The 14,713-nt window shown below is 40.6% G+C and overlaps 2 protein-coding genes across 7 annotated transcripts in view; both read right to left on the bottom strand.

Moving 5' to 3' along the window:
* LOC138949041 (TRMT1-like protein) overlaps positions 1-14,713 on the bottom strand; it is a 322,855-nt gene that overhangs the window by 179,700 nt on the left and 128,442 nt on the right. The window lies entirely within an intron of this gene.
* On the bottom strand, positions 2,200-14,205 carry LOC138949036 (pre-mRNA-splicing factor 38B-like). Of its 6 annotated transcripts, XM_070320754.1 has the most exons (9): positions 14,077-14,205; positions 13,390-13,562; positions 10,535-10,603; positions 9,703-9,854; positions 8,768-8,828; positions 5,019-5,254; positions 3,823-4,292; positions 3,733-3,762; positions 2,200-3,702 (listed from the first exon to the last, which is right to left on the bottom strand). In XM_070320754.1, the coding sequence occupies exons 2-9, from the start codon at positions 13,543-13,545 to the stop codon at positions 3,509-3,511; spliced, it is 1,368 nt and encodes a 455-aa protein (XP_070176855.1). In that variant the 5' UTR covers positions 13,546-13,562; positions 14,077-14,205; the 3' UTR covers positions 2,200-3,508. The 6 variants fall into 6 exon arrangements, with proteins under 6 accessions (XP_070176855.1, XP_070176853.1, XP_070176854.1 ...); XM_070320752.1 differs by having other exon boundaries at positions 3,733-4,292; XM_070320753.1 differs by having other exon boundaries at positions 2,200-3,762.

Here is a 14,713-nt window from a genome sequence, read left to right as displayed (position 1 = left end):
CATAATTTAGTGGTGGGTTTTTTTTTTTCTTTAATCGGTGACCAAGCAAATCGTACAAGGTATAACAATAGACCTTTTCGGTATCTGAGCAGCTCTCGCGAGACACGCTCTTTGTTATGCCTTGAACATCGCGAGAACTTCGAACCTTGGCTTGTGCAGCTCGCACGAGATCGCTGTACCGCATGCTTTCCTATGCTCTGAAGTTTGCGAGAGATCACAAGAGCTTGGAATACCGATAGGGTCTATTACATCAAAGCTGAAAAAATTGTCAGTAGGGGAGACAATCATCTTGCTGTTAATTCAGAGGGCAATATACAGCGGTTGTTTCCCTTGTCAGAGTGTTGTTTTTGTTGTTGTTGTTGTTGTTGTTTTAGTTATTGTTGTTGTTGTTTACGATAGAAAAATATATTTATAATTATACGTACCTAGAACCAATAGGTCCATAGGACTCATGCAGCCTGATTGTGTTTCATTTGACTCTTGAAGCTGCCACAGTCAACAAAGCGCAAAGATGCAAAAGTGAACTGCTTCGTTACTTGAACCTGATACATTTCATTCCAATACATTGGTGGATCTGCAGCTGCTGCACAACATTTTAGGTTTCAGTTGTGGATCTGTTAAAGACGACATGTCAGACTGTGCCAAAACGGTATAACTTGCACCGTGTACATAGATATGTATTTTTCATGGACAACTAGTGATGCCCGTTTTCTCCAGGAGGAAGACTTCGTTTCTACTTGTGAAGACTTTGCTGACGTTAGCTATGAATGTTGACTTTGTGTTATAATTGTATTTGAAAGACGAATACTGATGCTCAAAGTTCATGAAACGTGTACATTAAAAGCACATTAATTTTCAGAAGAACATTATGTTTAGAGAGAGAGACACACACAGAGAGATAGAGAGATAGAGAGAGTGTGTGTGTGTGTGTGTCAGTGTGTGTGTGTGTGTGAGTGTGTGTGTGTGTGTGTGTGTGTGTGTGTGTGTGTGTGTGTGTGTGTGTCACAGAGTGTGTGTCACAGTGTGTTTATATGACAATATATTCTATACAATTTGTAAAAATAAAAAATAAAAAAAATTAAATATCAAAGGCAAAATTGTAGCGAAGTCGATTTTATGGGTCAATCGGTAAAGACAGATACGATACCAGACGAAAAGATGTCTGGCTATTTTGACCATTAAACAAATCAAATGGGACACTCAGTGTGCAGCAACAGACGAAATCCGAAGATAACTCTGTCCGGTTTGTATGGGTTGTGAAAGAGTGAATGCCCTTGTTTTTTACTCGGACAAACATTGTAGGGACCAATCACTAGCGAGGGGTGTGTCGGAAACACGTGGACAGGAGCATGTGTACAATCATGTGTCCGAGAGGAAAAGCAAGGGTATTCACTCTTTCACACCCCATACAAACCCTTTCCGAAAATCGTCTATTTCAGAAGCATCTGCAATGTATTAGTGGAAGTGCTCCGTAACCATGCTAATTTAATCAGTTCCAGTTATGAATGTGAATAGGGGACATTTTGAACTCAAAGCCATGACGTTCCCTTCACAAGGCTTTGATAACGAACGGATAAGGGGCGTAACTCCTTAGTCATATTACAGTTGAAAATTCAAAGCGGGTCGGCTTCACTCAATTTCTTGGCATCAGAGGCTTGACATAAATTAGGAAAACAAATGGTTGGACCTATCATGGACCAACTAAAACGCTGTAGGGCAGAATTAATATTTTGATGGTATTTTTGAACGTTCTCAGCGTCACTGTAGGAAGTGGCGTTCTCAGCGTGCAGAAAGTGAGCGTCAAGTCCCTTTGTATCAACAACGAAAATCTTTGCATCTTTGAATGAATCGAAACGCACGAGTGGTAAGTCTCGTGCGTTTCGATTCATTCAAAGATGCAAAGATTTTCGTTGTTGATACAAAGGGATGCATGCAACCATTTCAAAAGTAAACAGTTTCGTGAATGGACGTTTATTTTTTGCTTTTGTTTTAACGAAAAAAATGCGCACACCTGCTCAAACTGTTTGGTCTGTCTCAATTTGATTAAATGTATTTTTCATTTGTTTGAATTTTTTCTTCATTTACTTTCCTGGTGCCATGACCTGCAACATGTTTCATGTACGGATGATGTCATCTGAAGACATGAACCATTCATACTCACACACACACACACACACACACACACACAACAAGTATTAAAACAATGCAACATCATTTATTTACTAAAAGAACATACCAAATCTTTTTTTGTCAAGTAAAAAGCAAGTATTCAGCATCCAACACATGACATTGATAACACGGATCATAAATGAACTTAGATTGCTGCATTTCTTTAAAATTACTTCTACCATACAATTAAAAGGAATTTTCTCCTAGACTCCATAAGACTTTTGTACCAATGTATGTAACTTTCAAGATTCTCAAGAGAGAATTCAGATGCAGTTGTAATTCAACATGCAACTTCTGCTGATATGACAACTTCACATAAATGAATGCAAGATATACCTGTGTAAATCTGCATAATTTCAGTGAATAGTTCACCGATCTATCAGTATCGCCATAACATCAAACACTCAGGTTTAGTGCAGAACAAAGAACACTTGTAAACAGTCGTTGATTCATCAGGCTTGGGAATTGAAAATTGTAAAAAAAAAGGCTGAAAATTTTTAAGTAATAACAAAGGCGCCTTACTAGGGGGGTCCGGGGGCATGCCCCCCCCCCCCCCCCCCGTAATTTTTTCTCTCCAAAGTACTCAAATGGTGCAATTTGGTGTCATCTTAGCTCCAAGTTTGGCTGGGGTCTATGTCGACCAAAAGAGTGGGATTCCCTGTAGGTGGAGTTTCTGGAGGGGGATTCCCTGTATACAGGGAATCCCACAGGGTGGAGTTGTTCAATAAAACTTGCAAACCATACTCGAATTTCTAAGAAATATCAAAAAAGATTGAAAAACATCAAATTCTACCGATGTCACCAAGCATCACGTGACTTTCAGCGATATCAGCGACACGCTACAGGAACTAAATCCTGTGGTATTCCCTGTATACAGGGAATCCCCCTCCAGGAACTCCACCTACAGGGAATCCCACTCTTTTGGTCGACATAGACCCCATCAGCCCAAGTTTGCCATTAAATTCAGTTTTTAGAACCATTTTTGCCTCCCCCATTTTTTTTTTCGCAAACACTTCTTTTTCGGCGGGACAAAAAAAAAATTGGGCAAAAATTTGCCTTTCGGCGGACAATTCCCATGCCCGATTCATCCTTTATCCGCTCATTGTTATCGCTACTGTGACACTTCAGTGACCAACATTAAACAGCTGTTGTGCTGCTTGACAGCGAACACTCTTGTTTTGATTCATTGTTTATTCACTCGCTGTTATCACTCCTATATTGCTTCAGTGACAACCCAACATCACCCACACAGGCAAAGTCAAATGCCACAAAGAACGAAAACAAGACAGGTAAACACACTTCACAGATCATCGAAACCTAAAGTGATAACAATCTGTCATCACCGGCGTTCTTTATCACGACTTTTGTGTTTGTGCGTTTTCTCTTCTCTGTCTTTGTGTTTGTCTTTTTTCTCCTTGTGACTGCGTTTGTGATGTGAGGACGATTCTTTGCGATCTCCTCTGTCTTTGCTGCGTGATCGCTTCTCCCTCTTCTCCAAACTGCCTGATCGTTTCTCCCTCTTCTCCAAACTGCCTGATCGTTTCTCTCTCTTCTCCAAACTGCCTGATCGTTTCTCCCTCTTCTCCAAACTGCCTGATCGTTTCTCCCTCTTCACCAAACTGCCTGATCGTTTCTCCCTCTTTTCCAAACTGCGTGATGGTGGCTCTTTACGGGGTTCGGGGCTTCGCGATCGCCTCTCCTTTCTATCACGACTGCGGGACCGTTTGTCTCTCCTGTCCTTGGGACTGCGTGACCTTGACCTTCGCTTGTCTCTGGTGACATGCGCCTGTCTTTGCTGTCGTTCACGTTCCCTGGCCAGGTCTCGCTCAAAGCTTGACGAGTAGCCCGACGATCTCGGGGGAGATCGGCGAGGGGGTGACCGACGAGAGGGTGGAGGAGGTGATCGACGAGAGGGTGCAGGGGGAGAGCGACGGGAGGCAGATGACCGTTGATGAGATGGTGATGATGATCGCTGGTAGCGGTTGGGTGGTGGCGGTGATCTGCGGGCTGCAGGACTGTGGTCACGGCTGCCACGGTAACCCCCTCCCTCTCCCCCCCCACCACGACTGCTGTTGTTGTGCTCTGCTCGGCCGTTGTCTCGTTCTCTGCCGTTGTCTCGTTCTCTGCACACACAAAAATCATTGATTCGACTATAGTGTAGCTAATTCAGTAAAAAAATAAAAATAAAAACTAGACACAGACGCTATCCAAGTTACGCATGCAAAGCCACAAAAACCAACAGTGCACTGTCAAAATATGATCGCAGTGAGGATTCTCCAAATTAAAACCTTTCAAGACAAACATTTTGATTAACAACAAAAGGTATATATCTATCTACCTAATAATGTGCACAGTAAGGGCTTCATACTATGATTAACAGCCATGTTACGGGATGTGTGCACATCACGAGAGCGGTTTAAAAATCTGCCTTGACAATAGCTTAGTCTTACAAACCCTGACTCAGCCTTTAACAGAACAATCATCTTTCACCACAGCCCTGCCAAAGCATCTGGACACCCGAACATTCACCCAGGCTAACAGTCAACAAAACTGGTTCATACCAACTTTCCATTTATTTTTTTAAATGTCAGTATTTAAATCCATGTCACATCCTTTGGTTTATATGTTACGCGATAGATCTTTTTTGAAATGCTTGTAATATACTGAACTCAATCTACATGTGCAATTATTTCTAATTCTTTCTCTGCGAAGGATATATTTGGAACCATTATCTATAAATAAAATCAATCCAAGTAAAATACAGAAATACCACCCCTGTAACATGGTTTCCTCTGGTACACAGCTCTGGAAAATGACCCATATACGCACAAATATGTCTGGACACATACCCTCTGCGCCTCTCAGCTTCTCCAAAGGAAACCTCGTTGTCTGGAATGTGCTCCGGCTCTGGCTCCGGCTCGTTGTAGACAGGGGGCCGGGTCTTGAGCTTCTCGGCCAGATCCTTCTGGATGGGGACGGGGATGCGGGGGAAGAGCGTGGCGTACCATTCCAGCTTGACCAGCCACTGGCGTAGCATCTCTCCGATGGTCATGACGTGTCCACTACCGGCCTTCACGTCGATTTCCTGTCAACAACACAAAGCAAAGGAAGGAAGGGTCCCGTGAGTATGACCGAGGGGGAAACGAGCGTGGATGTTTTGATGCTGGCTAGTTTGTAAAGAGGGTGTGTGGGTTCTGTTCAGACAAGCTAGTTATCAATCCAATCAACTAAACAAGACTAGAACATTGCCCCCCCCCTTTCCCGTCCCACCTTACTGAACTCAAGTGACAAGGGGAGCAGAGAATTACAAGCAAATGTTTTGCTTACCTATCTACAACGCTGAGCATTTACACTTACAATGAAAGCTTTCCAATCTACCACTCTGTGTGTTTACACCTACACTTATCAGGCTCATGTAAAAAATATGATCGGGAGCATACCAAATATTTTTCTTTCTACCAAGGAAATAACATGCTGAGTAAATTACCAATAAGTTTCAAATCTGAACAGTTTCCATGATATTCTTCTCAAGAAGTGACTTGAGCTTATCATTATTTTGAACTCTATAGTTGTCTTCAAATCCAAAACTTGCTCCTAACAGTAACACCAAACTTTTTGTTAACATGTACAGGCCCAAGAAAAGTGACATGAAATACTGATAATCTTTGCAATAAATGTTGCAACAAGGAGTGTCAAGTTGCTAGCTTGCTATGTCGAAATTATACTAGCGAAGAGTTAAAGTTAAAGATTCACTTCTGTCTTTTTGCTCTACTCCCTGAGTCAAGAAAAAGCAAATGTTGCGCAGAATCCCACTTTCAATGCAATGGTCAAATACTGGCACAGTAGCCTAGATCAAAATCTGCACCCAAGCCTAGCCACGTCTTCCTAAATACAAGTCATCAATCAATAATCATGAAGGTAATTTCAACTGAACCCATCTTCTCATTGAACCTTTACCAAGCTTTCCTTTCTTGTTGAATTTCAAGTTTGAAATAAATTCAACTTAGCTTTCAGCCCAAAGGGACTTAACATTTGCCATCATCCTTTTTTTAAGTTTCACAATTGTTAGCAATGAACTAGCACATAGGGTCAAACTTCACTCCAACAAAATATCAGAAATCTAGACAGAAAATTAAAGAAGCGTTAAATTCTTTTCTTCCTCTGATGTCAACATGTTCTTGTCCACATACCAACACACACTTTATAACATCTGTTCTCTTTGTCAAAATCACTGCAAACATTTCAAAATCTTGCATCTTTTTTTTCTCAATTTATCTTCTTTTTTCTCTCAATTTATCTTCTTTCTTCATCTTAGCATCATTTAGATGGGTTCAGTTATCACAAAAGCAGCCCCCCTGCGGGGCATGGAAGTGTGAAATATAACCTCTCGTGAGGTGGTTCGGGAGGCGCCCAGGCGCCATGACATGACCTTCACCTTGGCAGCTTTCCGGCTACACCCTGTGGTTATAGACAAAAAATGCTTACAAGACAGTTTGTCGGAGTTCAGAAAAAGTTTTAAGAAAGTACACAAATCAAGCATATGTAGATAGCTGACAGCCTATTCTAATCAATAAATCAACATTTCAGAAAGACGTACAGACTTAATCTTGAAACATCTCAATACTATTCACAAAGACGAGCAAGTATAAGAATGCATGTTCATCTTTTTTTTTCTAATTTTTCTTCCATCTGGTAGTCTTAGGTTGTAGTGTGTATAAGAGTCTAAGCTTTATGAGTTGACTTCAATCCCTAATTTTAAAAACAAAAACCCACACAAAGAAAGAGTGGATGAACAAGCTCGAGTAGGTAACTCCACATTCTGAAGTTTTTTCTTTCAAAGTTTAGACGACCCAAACAATGCTATGCTACAAAAATCATGCAGATAACCTTTCAACATTGGTGAAAAGCATTGTCAATAAATAGTGAAAAGTAACCAGATCACATTAACAGATACATTATTATTAATCCAACTTCCGTAAGCAACTACCATTCACTGATTCAGAAGTGTACATTTTTAGTGCGACGTATTTACTTCTTGTTCATCCACCCTTCCCCTACTATATCTCTACAGATTTGCAAGCAAACAAGAAAACATTTGTAACTAAAGAAAAACGAGAAAATCGTTGCTATACTCACCACAGTTACAACAGATGCCGAAGACAGCACCAGCTGACCGAAGGCAAGCGTTGGGGCAAAGGGAAATGGGATATGTGTTTGTGTCGCCAACACTGATGCGTGTTACAAATACAAGAATGCTGTGTTGTGTTCCATGAACAAGAATGCTGCGATAAGTATTTTTTAATTATTATGTTTTTTAAATGTAATCATTGAAGTTTTGAGGACGCTAGCTATAAATTGCAAAATGTGTACTTCAAAGACCTCTTTCAACAACCCTTTTCTCTACTTCAAATGCCTGTTGGCGTGTGTGAGAATAATGTAGGCATTTTATCAATGAGCTAATGACTGACATTTTGAAGATGTAAAGCCCTAAATCTGTACATCCGACTTTCAGTTCCTGGAACCATTTTCGACCTATATTTCTCCCTTGAACTTTCTTCATATTAAATGCAGACAAATGAAGCTTAACCCCTGAACTTAGCAGACAAAACTTCTCATCAAACAATCTTCTATTTATACTTAGCTGAACACAATTGCAGGCTACCAAAAAAGCACCACAACATGAACTGTTCAAGAAGACCCGAAGACAAGGCAGTAAGCAAAGTGACGATAAAATTATTTCTTTGCATCGTAAATTCCTGAATAAACTGTAGTGCGCATCTCATCATTTCTCACACCAGCAATGCTCAAGCTGGTAGTAGTCAGGCATGGGAATGGCCGAGAATAAAAACCTCTGAAATCTAGGGGGTCGGATGTTTGATACCGAAGACATCTTCGTCAAAACGCAAGAGACGTCTCTAGTCTGTGAGTACTAAACCAAATCCAGCGGAAGTCAGAATCAAAATCAACTACTGGGCTCACTGAGATGGGCTGAAGTCATCACTAGCGCCTTCAAAGCTGTTCCGTTTAAAGACGCCTAAACGATTTGAGAATACAAAATGCTCTAGCGAATTGTAAAGTTTTGACATTTTTTCTCTTCTCTGAAATTTGCCGATCCGAGGACCATTCCCGCGCCTGGTACAGTGGAACCCCCCTTTTAAGACCTCCAAAAATCTGAGAGAATCGGGTCTTATAATGGAAGGAGTCTTAAAATGGGGGTAAATTTACACAGGTCATGACCAGAAAGTCTGAGAAAACAAGGTCTTAAAAAGGAGGGAGTCTTAAAATGGGGGTAAATTTACACAGGTCATGAACAGAAAGTCTGAGAAAACAAGGTCTTAAAAAGGAGGGAGTCTTAAATTGGGGGTAAATTTACACAGGTCATGAACAGAAAGTCTGAGAAAACAAGGTCTGAAAAAGGAGGGAGTCTTAAAATGGGGGTAAATTTACACAGGTCATGAACAGAAAGTCTGAGAAAACAAGGTCTGAAAAAGGAGGGAGTCTTAAATTGGAGGGTTCCACTGTGGTAGCGCTGGTGGAATTGGTTTGTGTGTCTGTGACTTGAGCTGCTGGGGGTGGGGGAGGGACCTGGCATTCTTACCTCCTCATCGTCCAGGTAATCTTCATACCACGGCCATAGGTCTGGAGGGGGCTGGGTGAATCTGGGGAGAGAAAAAAAAACTTGTTCAGTTTCACAAAAAAAATCACTTTGAAGATAATTTTAAAATGCAGCAGAACCCCCCCTCCCCCCTTCAGACCATCAAACCCAAGAGAAAATCAGGCCTAAAGAGTCTTCCTCTTAAAATGGAGGTAAGTGAAAAGAGGCTACCAAAAAATCCAGAACACAAGGAAAAAGCAGAAAAAATCTTTTACTTACACAAGGGTGGATTCCACTATCTATATATATATACGACTTGTGTCTGTGTGTGTGTGTGTGTGTGTGTGTGATTGATCGCCATGCACGGCCAAAGTTCTCGATGGATCTGCTTCAAATTTGGTGGGCTTATTGACAGAGACCCCGGACACAACCTGATCGATGAGATATTTCAACACGTGCTCTCAGCGCGCAGCGCTGAACCGATTTTCGTTTTTCACTGCACGTTACTATTTTTAGATCTCCCTTCCTTCGTGCGCCGGCGTCAATCGATATTCCCGCAAGTTTGTACGTTACTATATTTAGAAGGTCACTGCACGTTACTATTTTTAGATCTCCCTTCCTTCGTGCGCCGGCGATGCCGGCGTACACCCGGCAAAGCCGGGTCCCCGGCGACGGCCGGGTATTCGGCTCTACTTCTTCCCGGCGAAGCGGGTAATCATCTAGTATTAGAATAAGAAAGTTACCAACTTTGAACTCACCAAAATTGTACATCCCAAGTCAGTGCACTACATAGTTATCAAAAATGTCTTTGAAGAAAATCGTTTCATTTCCCCACAGACTAAGATCTCCTGAAACGACCGAAGTTGAAGTTTTTGGCCATCTGAAAGAAGTTTTGAGTGCGTTGCACGCTGGCGACGCCAAATGACAAGTCAACCCACCTGATGTACATGAAGCCAAGACCGCGAATGTAGGGGGAGTCTTTGTGTGTGATGAGGCCGATCACTTGTTTCTTGGTCAGCTTGAGGGTGTACAGCTTGTACAGCAGGCAGAAGGCACTGGACACTATTCCACCGGCACCAACTCCTCGCACCTGAAAGCAAGTCCAGCTTCAATGTGGAAGGATAATCAAACAGCAAAGTATGGAATTTAGAGCATGACAGCATGGTTGGTTCGTTATTATTGTTTATCTTCTCTTCAGCAGTTCATCACTTAATGCGATTCGAGACCGATGCAAGTGTGTTTCTTTTTTCAGTTCCAAAGCCTGGTAACTTCTATGCCTAAAACCATTTACAAGCAGGTCTATCACTGTATTACAGCATAACAGGATATCGCTGGACTTTTTTCTTGAAACAAATGATGCAAAATTGTGCAATCTGAGGATATCAAGAATCTTTAAAAATGCTGAAAAGCTGCCAATTGGACAGAAATATCGTATGCCTCAGCAGCTTTCTACAAAAAAATTCATGCAGAGATTACACTGCAGTCCAATTATTACAGTGGGGCATGTACCTTTTTTTTTTTTTTAGTCTTGCAAGATGCCCAAGTGAATATACATTGACAGCGCTGAAAGTCCACAAAATGGGGCACTGGCCTTTGGCTAGTACTTCTCATAATTGACTAGCCAGAGAGCAAATTTTACTCGCCAAACCAACCATTTGTTTCAGCAACTTTACTCGCATTTGGCTAGTAGATTAACATTTCTACTCGCCATTTGCATTTTTCTACTCGCCACTTTCAGACCTGATTGAAGATAACTTGATAAACACTTACCCCCCCACACATTCCTGTCTGGCCAGCCGTCTTCCTACTGCCTTTCTCCCAGGGTTCAAGGTGGCTCACCTGTAGAACAACGAATTTTATTTTCGGTGTGACGTTGTAGACCCTTAAACTCTCTCTTCGTTCTAGAAATACTCTGCAGAAGCAAGCTTCTGATTGTCATGCTAGGAATCGTAAACACCTAACCTAGAACGCAACACATTTCAACTCCTAGCAAGTGTGACAGTTGCAACTCTTCGTCTCAAGTCTGCACTGATCCTTTTTCTTGCAATACATTATACAATGGATGACACAACATTCTCAGAAATCCCTCGACTGTTGCCAGAAGTACTGTGTCTGACAACAATTCTTTTATTCCAGCAAATATTTGTCAAGAAAACAACCTACAACAAAACAAAAAAAATAAACAGGCACTACTTTACTCCAAAAACCTAAACAAAACACAGGAAACCTCCGAAAACCCCATCTTAAAAAACAAAATATATCTTCAAAGTGAAATTTTTGCCATGTTTGTTTGAAGTCATGGCTGATTCATGCTATTTGAACCTTTATTTTTTTCTGTTTAGAGCCGATTTTTTTTTACGAGGTAGAAGCATCGATCTCAATGCAAGGAAGTGAACTTTTTTTTAACTCTAAGGCACAAGATTATGTCATATGATCAGGCAATCGATTAAAAACAGAACGAGTTTCAAAGAAATAAATAGCATTGGAGGTCCAGTGGTCCACGTTGTTCCCGTAGCAATGCCCCCAGAAGTTGAAGCATTTTGGCCTTGTAAATGTATGAATTTAAGTTAAACCCACTCTGGCGAAAAATAATTTGTGCATGTACAGAAAAACACCATTTCTCACCTGGGTTAAACTATCATTTTTCGCGTGTTAAACTGTAGTTGTCTTGTGGGTTTTTTGCTATCGCAGAGATTTTGATTGCCTGTATGATTAGTTGCTGCAGGGCAGGTTTCACAGTATTGCTTTGGTCACTGGATCGAAAGTTAGTATGCTTATCATTTCTGTTTTAGATTGCATTGTGTAACATGCTTGGTATATTTTTGCTTGTGGTGGAATAAAGACATAGAAAAGACAATGTCAGCGCATTTTGTGTTGTTTGTGCTTTGTTACGATCTAAAATAACATTGCTATCGTTCAATTTGCGACAGACGTGATTTCCCGATTTTTACCATCACGTAATCATGAGACACGAAAAGTATCAACCCACACAGGTTTTAAAATCAAGACCTGATAATTGTTTGAAAGGAATGCAATTCGAGTCATAATCATATAAACATTTTTTTAAAAAACCCAATTTTTTATTACTTTATCGTGACGTCGAAAATCACCGCTCCTGCTCGAAAGCGTCGGTCGGGAGAAATACGCCACGACGGGAAACCAATTTACCTCCTAGTTTTTGCATACGCATTATTTTCTTCCACAAACATATGTTTTTGTGTGTAAATAAACATACAGAACAGAATTACGGCAATGGAAATGTCAAATTCTTGTTTTGGAACTGAAAAATGTTGCTATCATTATCCGGGGGGCGTCGGGTGAAAAAAAAACCGATAGCAATTTTTTTTTTAGTTGAGTTTATTGTCTCGTTTTCACAGTTATGACCTTGACACGTATTCCTACGCACGCGCCATTTTGAACTCGTTCGACTGATGATGCATTTTGCTGCTAAGTTTGCTTTGTTCTCTTTAAAAACTGAATGAAAGTGTGTCTGTCACCAACGATAGCGTTTTCCAACGATCGCGATGCACTCATTTCAGGCAGTTTAACGCTTGTTTTGAGCTGAAAAGGTTGTTAATTTGCATTCGCTTTGATAGATAGCATGAAGGATTGTACTGGGTTTGAACTTACGCTCGTGATGGTTCCACTCTCTTCTCAAATTCGATCGTAGGGTAAGAAAAATGCTGGAGGTGGCGAAATTGCGCTATCGTTGGAATTTTGCCACGACAGTCAAGTTTGGTTCAGCGCTATCGTTTTAAGCCTTTTTATAATGTAAATATTAATCAGATTTCATTTATTAAGCTCAATAGCAATACTGTTAAACAACTTAAAGTGTATGTAGACCATAAATTTTGCTTTTGCCAATGGCTGTGTGTCTTCAGAAACTGTTTATAATTTGGTCAAATTTAGGGGGGGGAGGGGAGGTCATATCGGTGCTTATATGTCAGCTGACAGGTGTCCGCTATCCCTGATAGGGATTTTTTTGCATTCATTAATGATTAAACTTGCAAATAAATAAAAAATTTTAACTGTATTAAATGTTTGTTATTGTTGTGAAAATGTGAGGTGGTGTGATGAAAACCGTGAAACCTGCCGCATGTGCATGTCAGTTTGTATGCACACACACTCACAAACGTAATTGTATTCATCAGTATTTTCTTACCAACAATGACAGCAATCCATAACCGACTCCCTCCCTTTTTTTTGCATCAATACTACATAATAACACCAGCATACCAACAGACACACACAAACATAAAGCCATGAACAGTTAAAGTTGCAGATCTATGTAACTTGTAAGTTCTGATTTAAAACAAAAAAATTAACACACCATCTCAGAACGATTTTACGTCATTTCTGATGATTTTTTTTAGTTTTTGGCAAATAAGGAGTACCGAATCGAACTGCAAAATTTAAAAACTGCTGAACAAATAAATAAAAACATAAAGAGGACACAGCATTAACCAGATTAGTACTCTTTATCAATGTTTCGGCAACGACAAACTGCCTTCTTCAGGATGGTATGATGAAAGTACGGAATGGCGGCTGATCAAAGCATACCTATAATTAATAGTATAAACCAAACTGATTATAACTGATGGAAAAAGCATTGCCATGCAACAAACCTTGTAGTATATCTCATCAATAACTTCATGGTATGTTTTCAACTCAAACAGGGCGACCTTGAAGTATGGCGAAGACTGGATGTTGGTCAGTACCAGGGTGTTTAGATTCATCGTCTTCTCGTTGCCCCATACCGTCAAGGGATTATTGGGAGGCATGTTGCCTCCTGACTGACCTGAAGACAAAGATACACTCAAATTCGTTACATTTTGTTATTAATCCAATCCAAAATACAGTAGGAATCAGCATTCTTGAATATGATACATAAGGAAAACTAATGCTGAAATAGCAACTGACCTAGCACTAGCACTAGCTCTAGCAGGGACTGAAAGTAGAACTAGAACTAAGAAAACGTGTTTGTCAAAGGCACACATGATAAAACTCAATCCTTTGATTTGAAAAAGTGGAACTTCAGAGACAGTTTATTTATCTCAAAGTTTCCTCCGACAAAGTTTATGACCACTCTACTCGACGGGAATTTCAGCTCCCAAGTCCCGCTTTAACCGTCAAACTCTTGCATAACGTTGAAAATTAAATATCTCCCGACTCCATTATTCGAGCTCAATGAAATGTGCACTTGTTTGCCATGTTGATGGGTTCAACAACAGCGACATTCCACATGTTCCCATGTTGTAGAACCGTATTTGCAAGATTAAAAACGAAGAAAAAAGGACCAAAACAAGTCTCACCTTTGAATATTTACTGTTTTCACAGAATGAAATGCAACTAAACGACCAAAACTACTTCGTCGCCGACGTTTTCAAACGCTTTCTAAGCTCACGGAACGAAAGGGAACCGGATGTAGGCAGCGCCGTCGATGTAAATCAAGGGAAGTCATTCATCAAAATATTGTTGGGCGCAAAGTAAGAATCCGGGGCAGAGTTGGAATAATCGGGATTTCCCGAAACCCTATTTGATTTCCAACAAAGCGCCGCATTTCCGGAAACGAGCTGCCTCGTTCTAGAAATGGCAACCCTTCGACTGGCACAAAAAAGTATACCCTTTTCACAGGTCATGAAAAAGGTATATGAAAAAGCAAGGTCTTATACAGGGGAAGTCTTGAATTGGGGGTGTGGGGGTACACTGTGTAACAATTCTCTCAGAGTGACACTCAGCGCATGCAGCTAGCTAGTTGCTGCTGTCTCGATCTATTTTGAACACAATGATTTTTTTTCTCAGAGTAGAGTGTTAGTTTGTTACAAAAGGCTGAAATCATCTTTAATTTGAATCAACATTTTGCAACAATCAATCACATCAATATAGCGCACAGACTTGCACATTACGTTTCATGAGCCAAGATTACCATGTGCAGTGACAAGAGCCTAC

Source organism: Littorina saxatilis, linkage group LG15, assembly GCF_037325665.1.
Source record: "Littorina saxatilis isolate snail1 linkage group LG15, US_GU_Lsax_2.0, whole genome shotgun sequence".
Lineage (NCBI taxonomy): Eukaryota > Metazoa > Mollusca > Gastropoda > Littorinimorpha > Littorinidae > Littorina > Littorina saxatilis.
The sequence above is the reverse complement of the archived record's forward strand: the minus strand, read 5'-3'. Positions and strand labels throughout refer to the sequence as shown.

Coding starts and splice junctions, on each gene's coding strand:
- LOC138949036 (XM_070320751.1), bottom strand. CDS start 13,545: ATGCCTCCCAATAATCCCTTGACGGTATGGGGCAACGAGAAGACGATG. Junction 10,604..13,389: donor TTGATGAGATATACTACAAG/GTTTGTTGCATG, acceptor GTTGTTCTACAG/GTGAGCCACCTTGAACCCTG. Junction 4,293..5,018: donor GAAGCTGAGAGGCGCAGAGG/GTATGTGTCCAG, acceptor TTGTGTGTGCAG/AGAACGAGACAACGGCAGAG.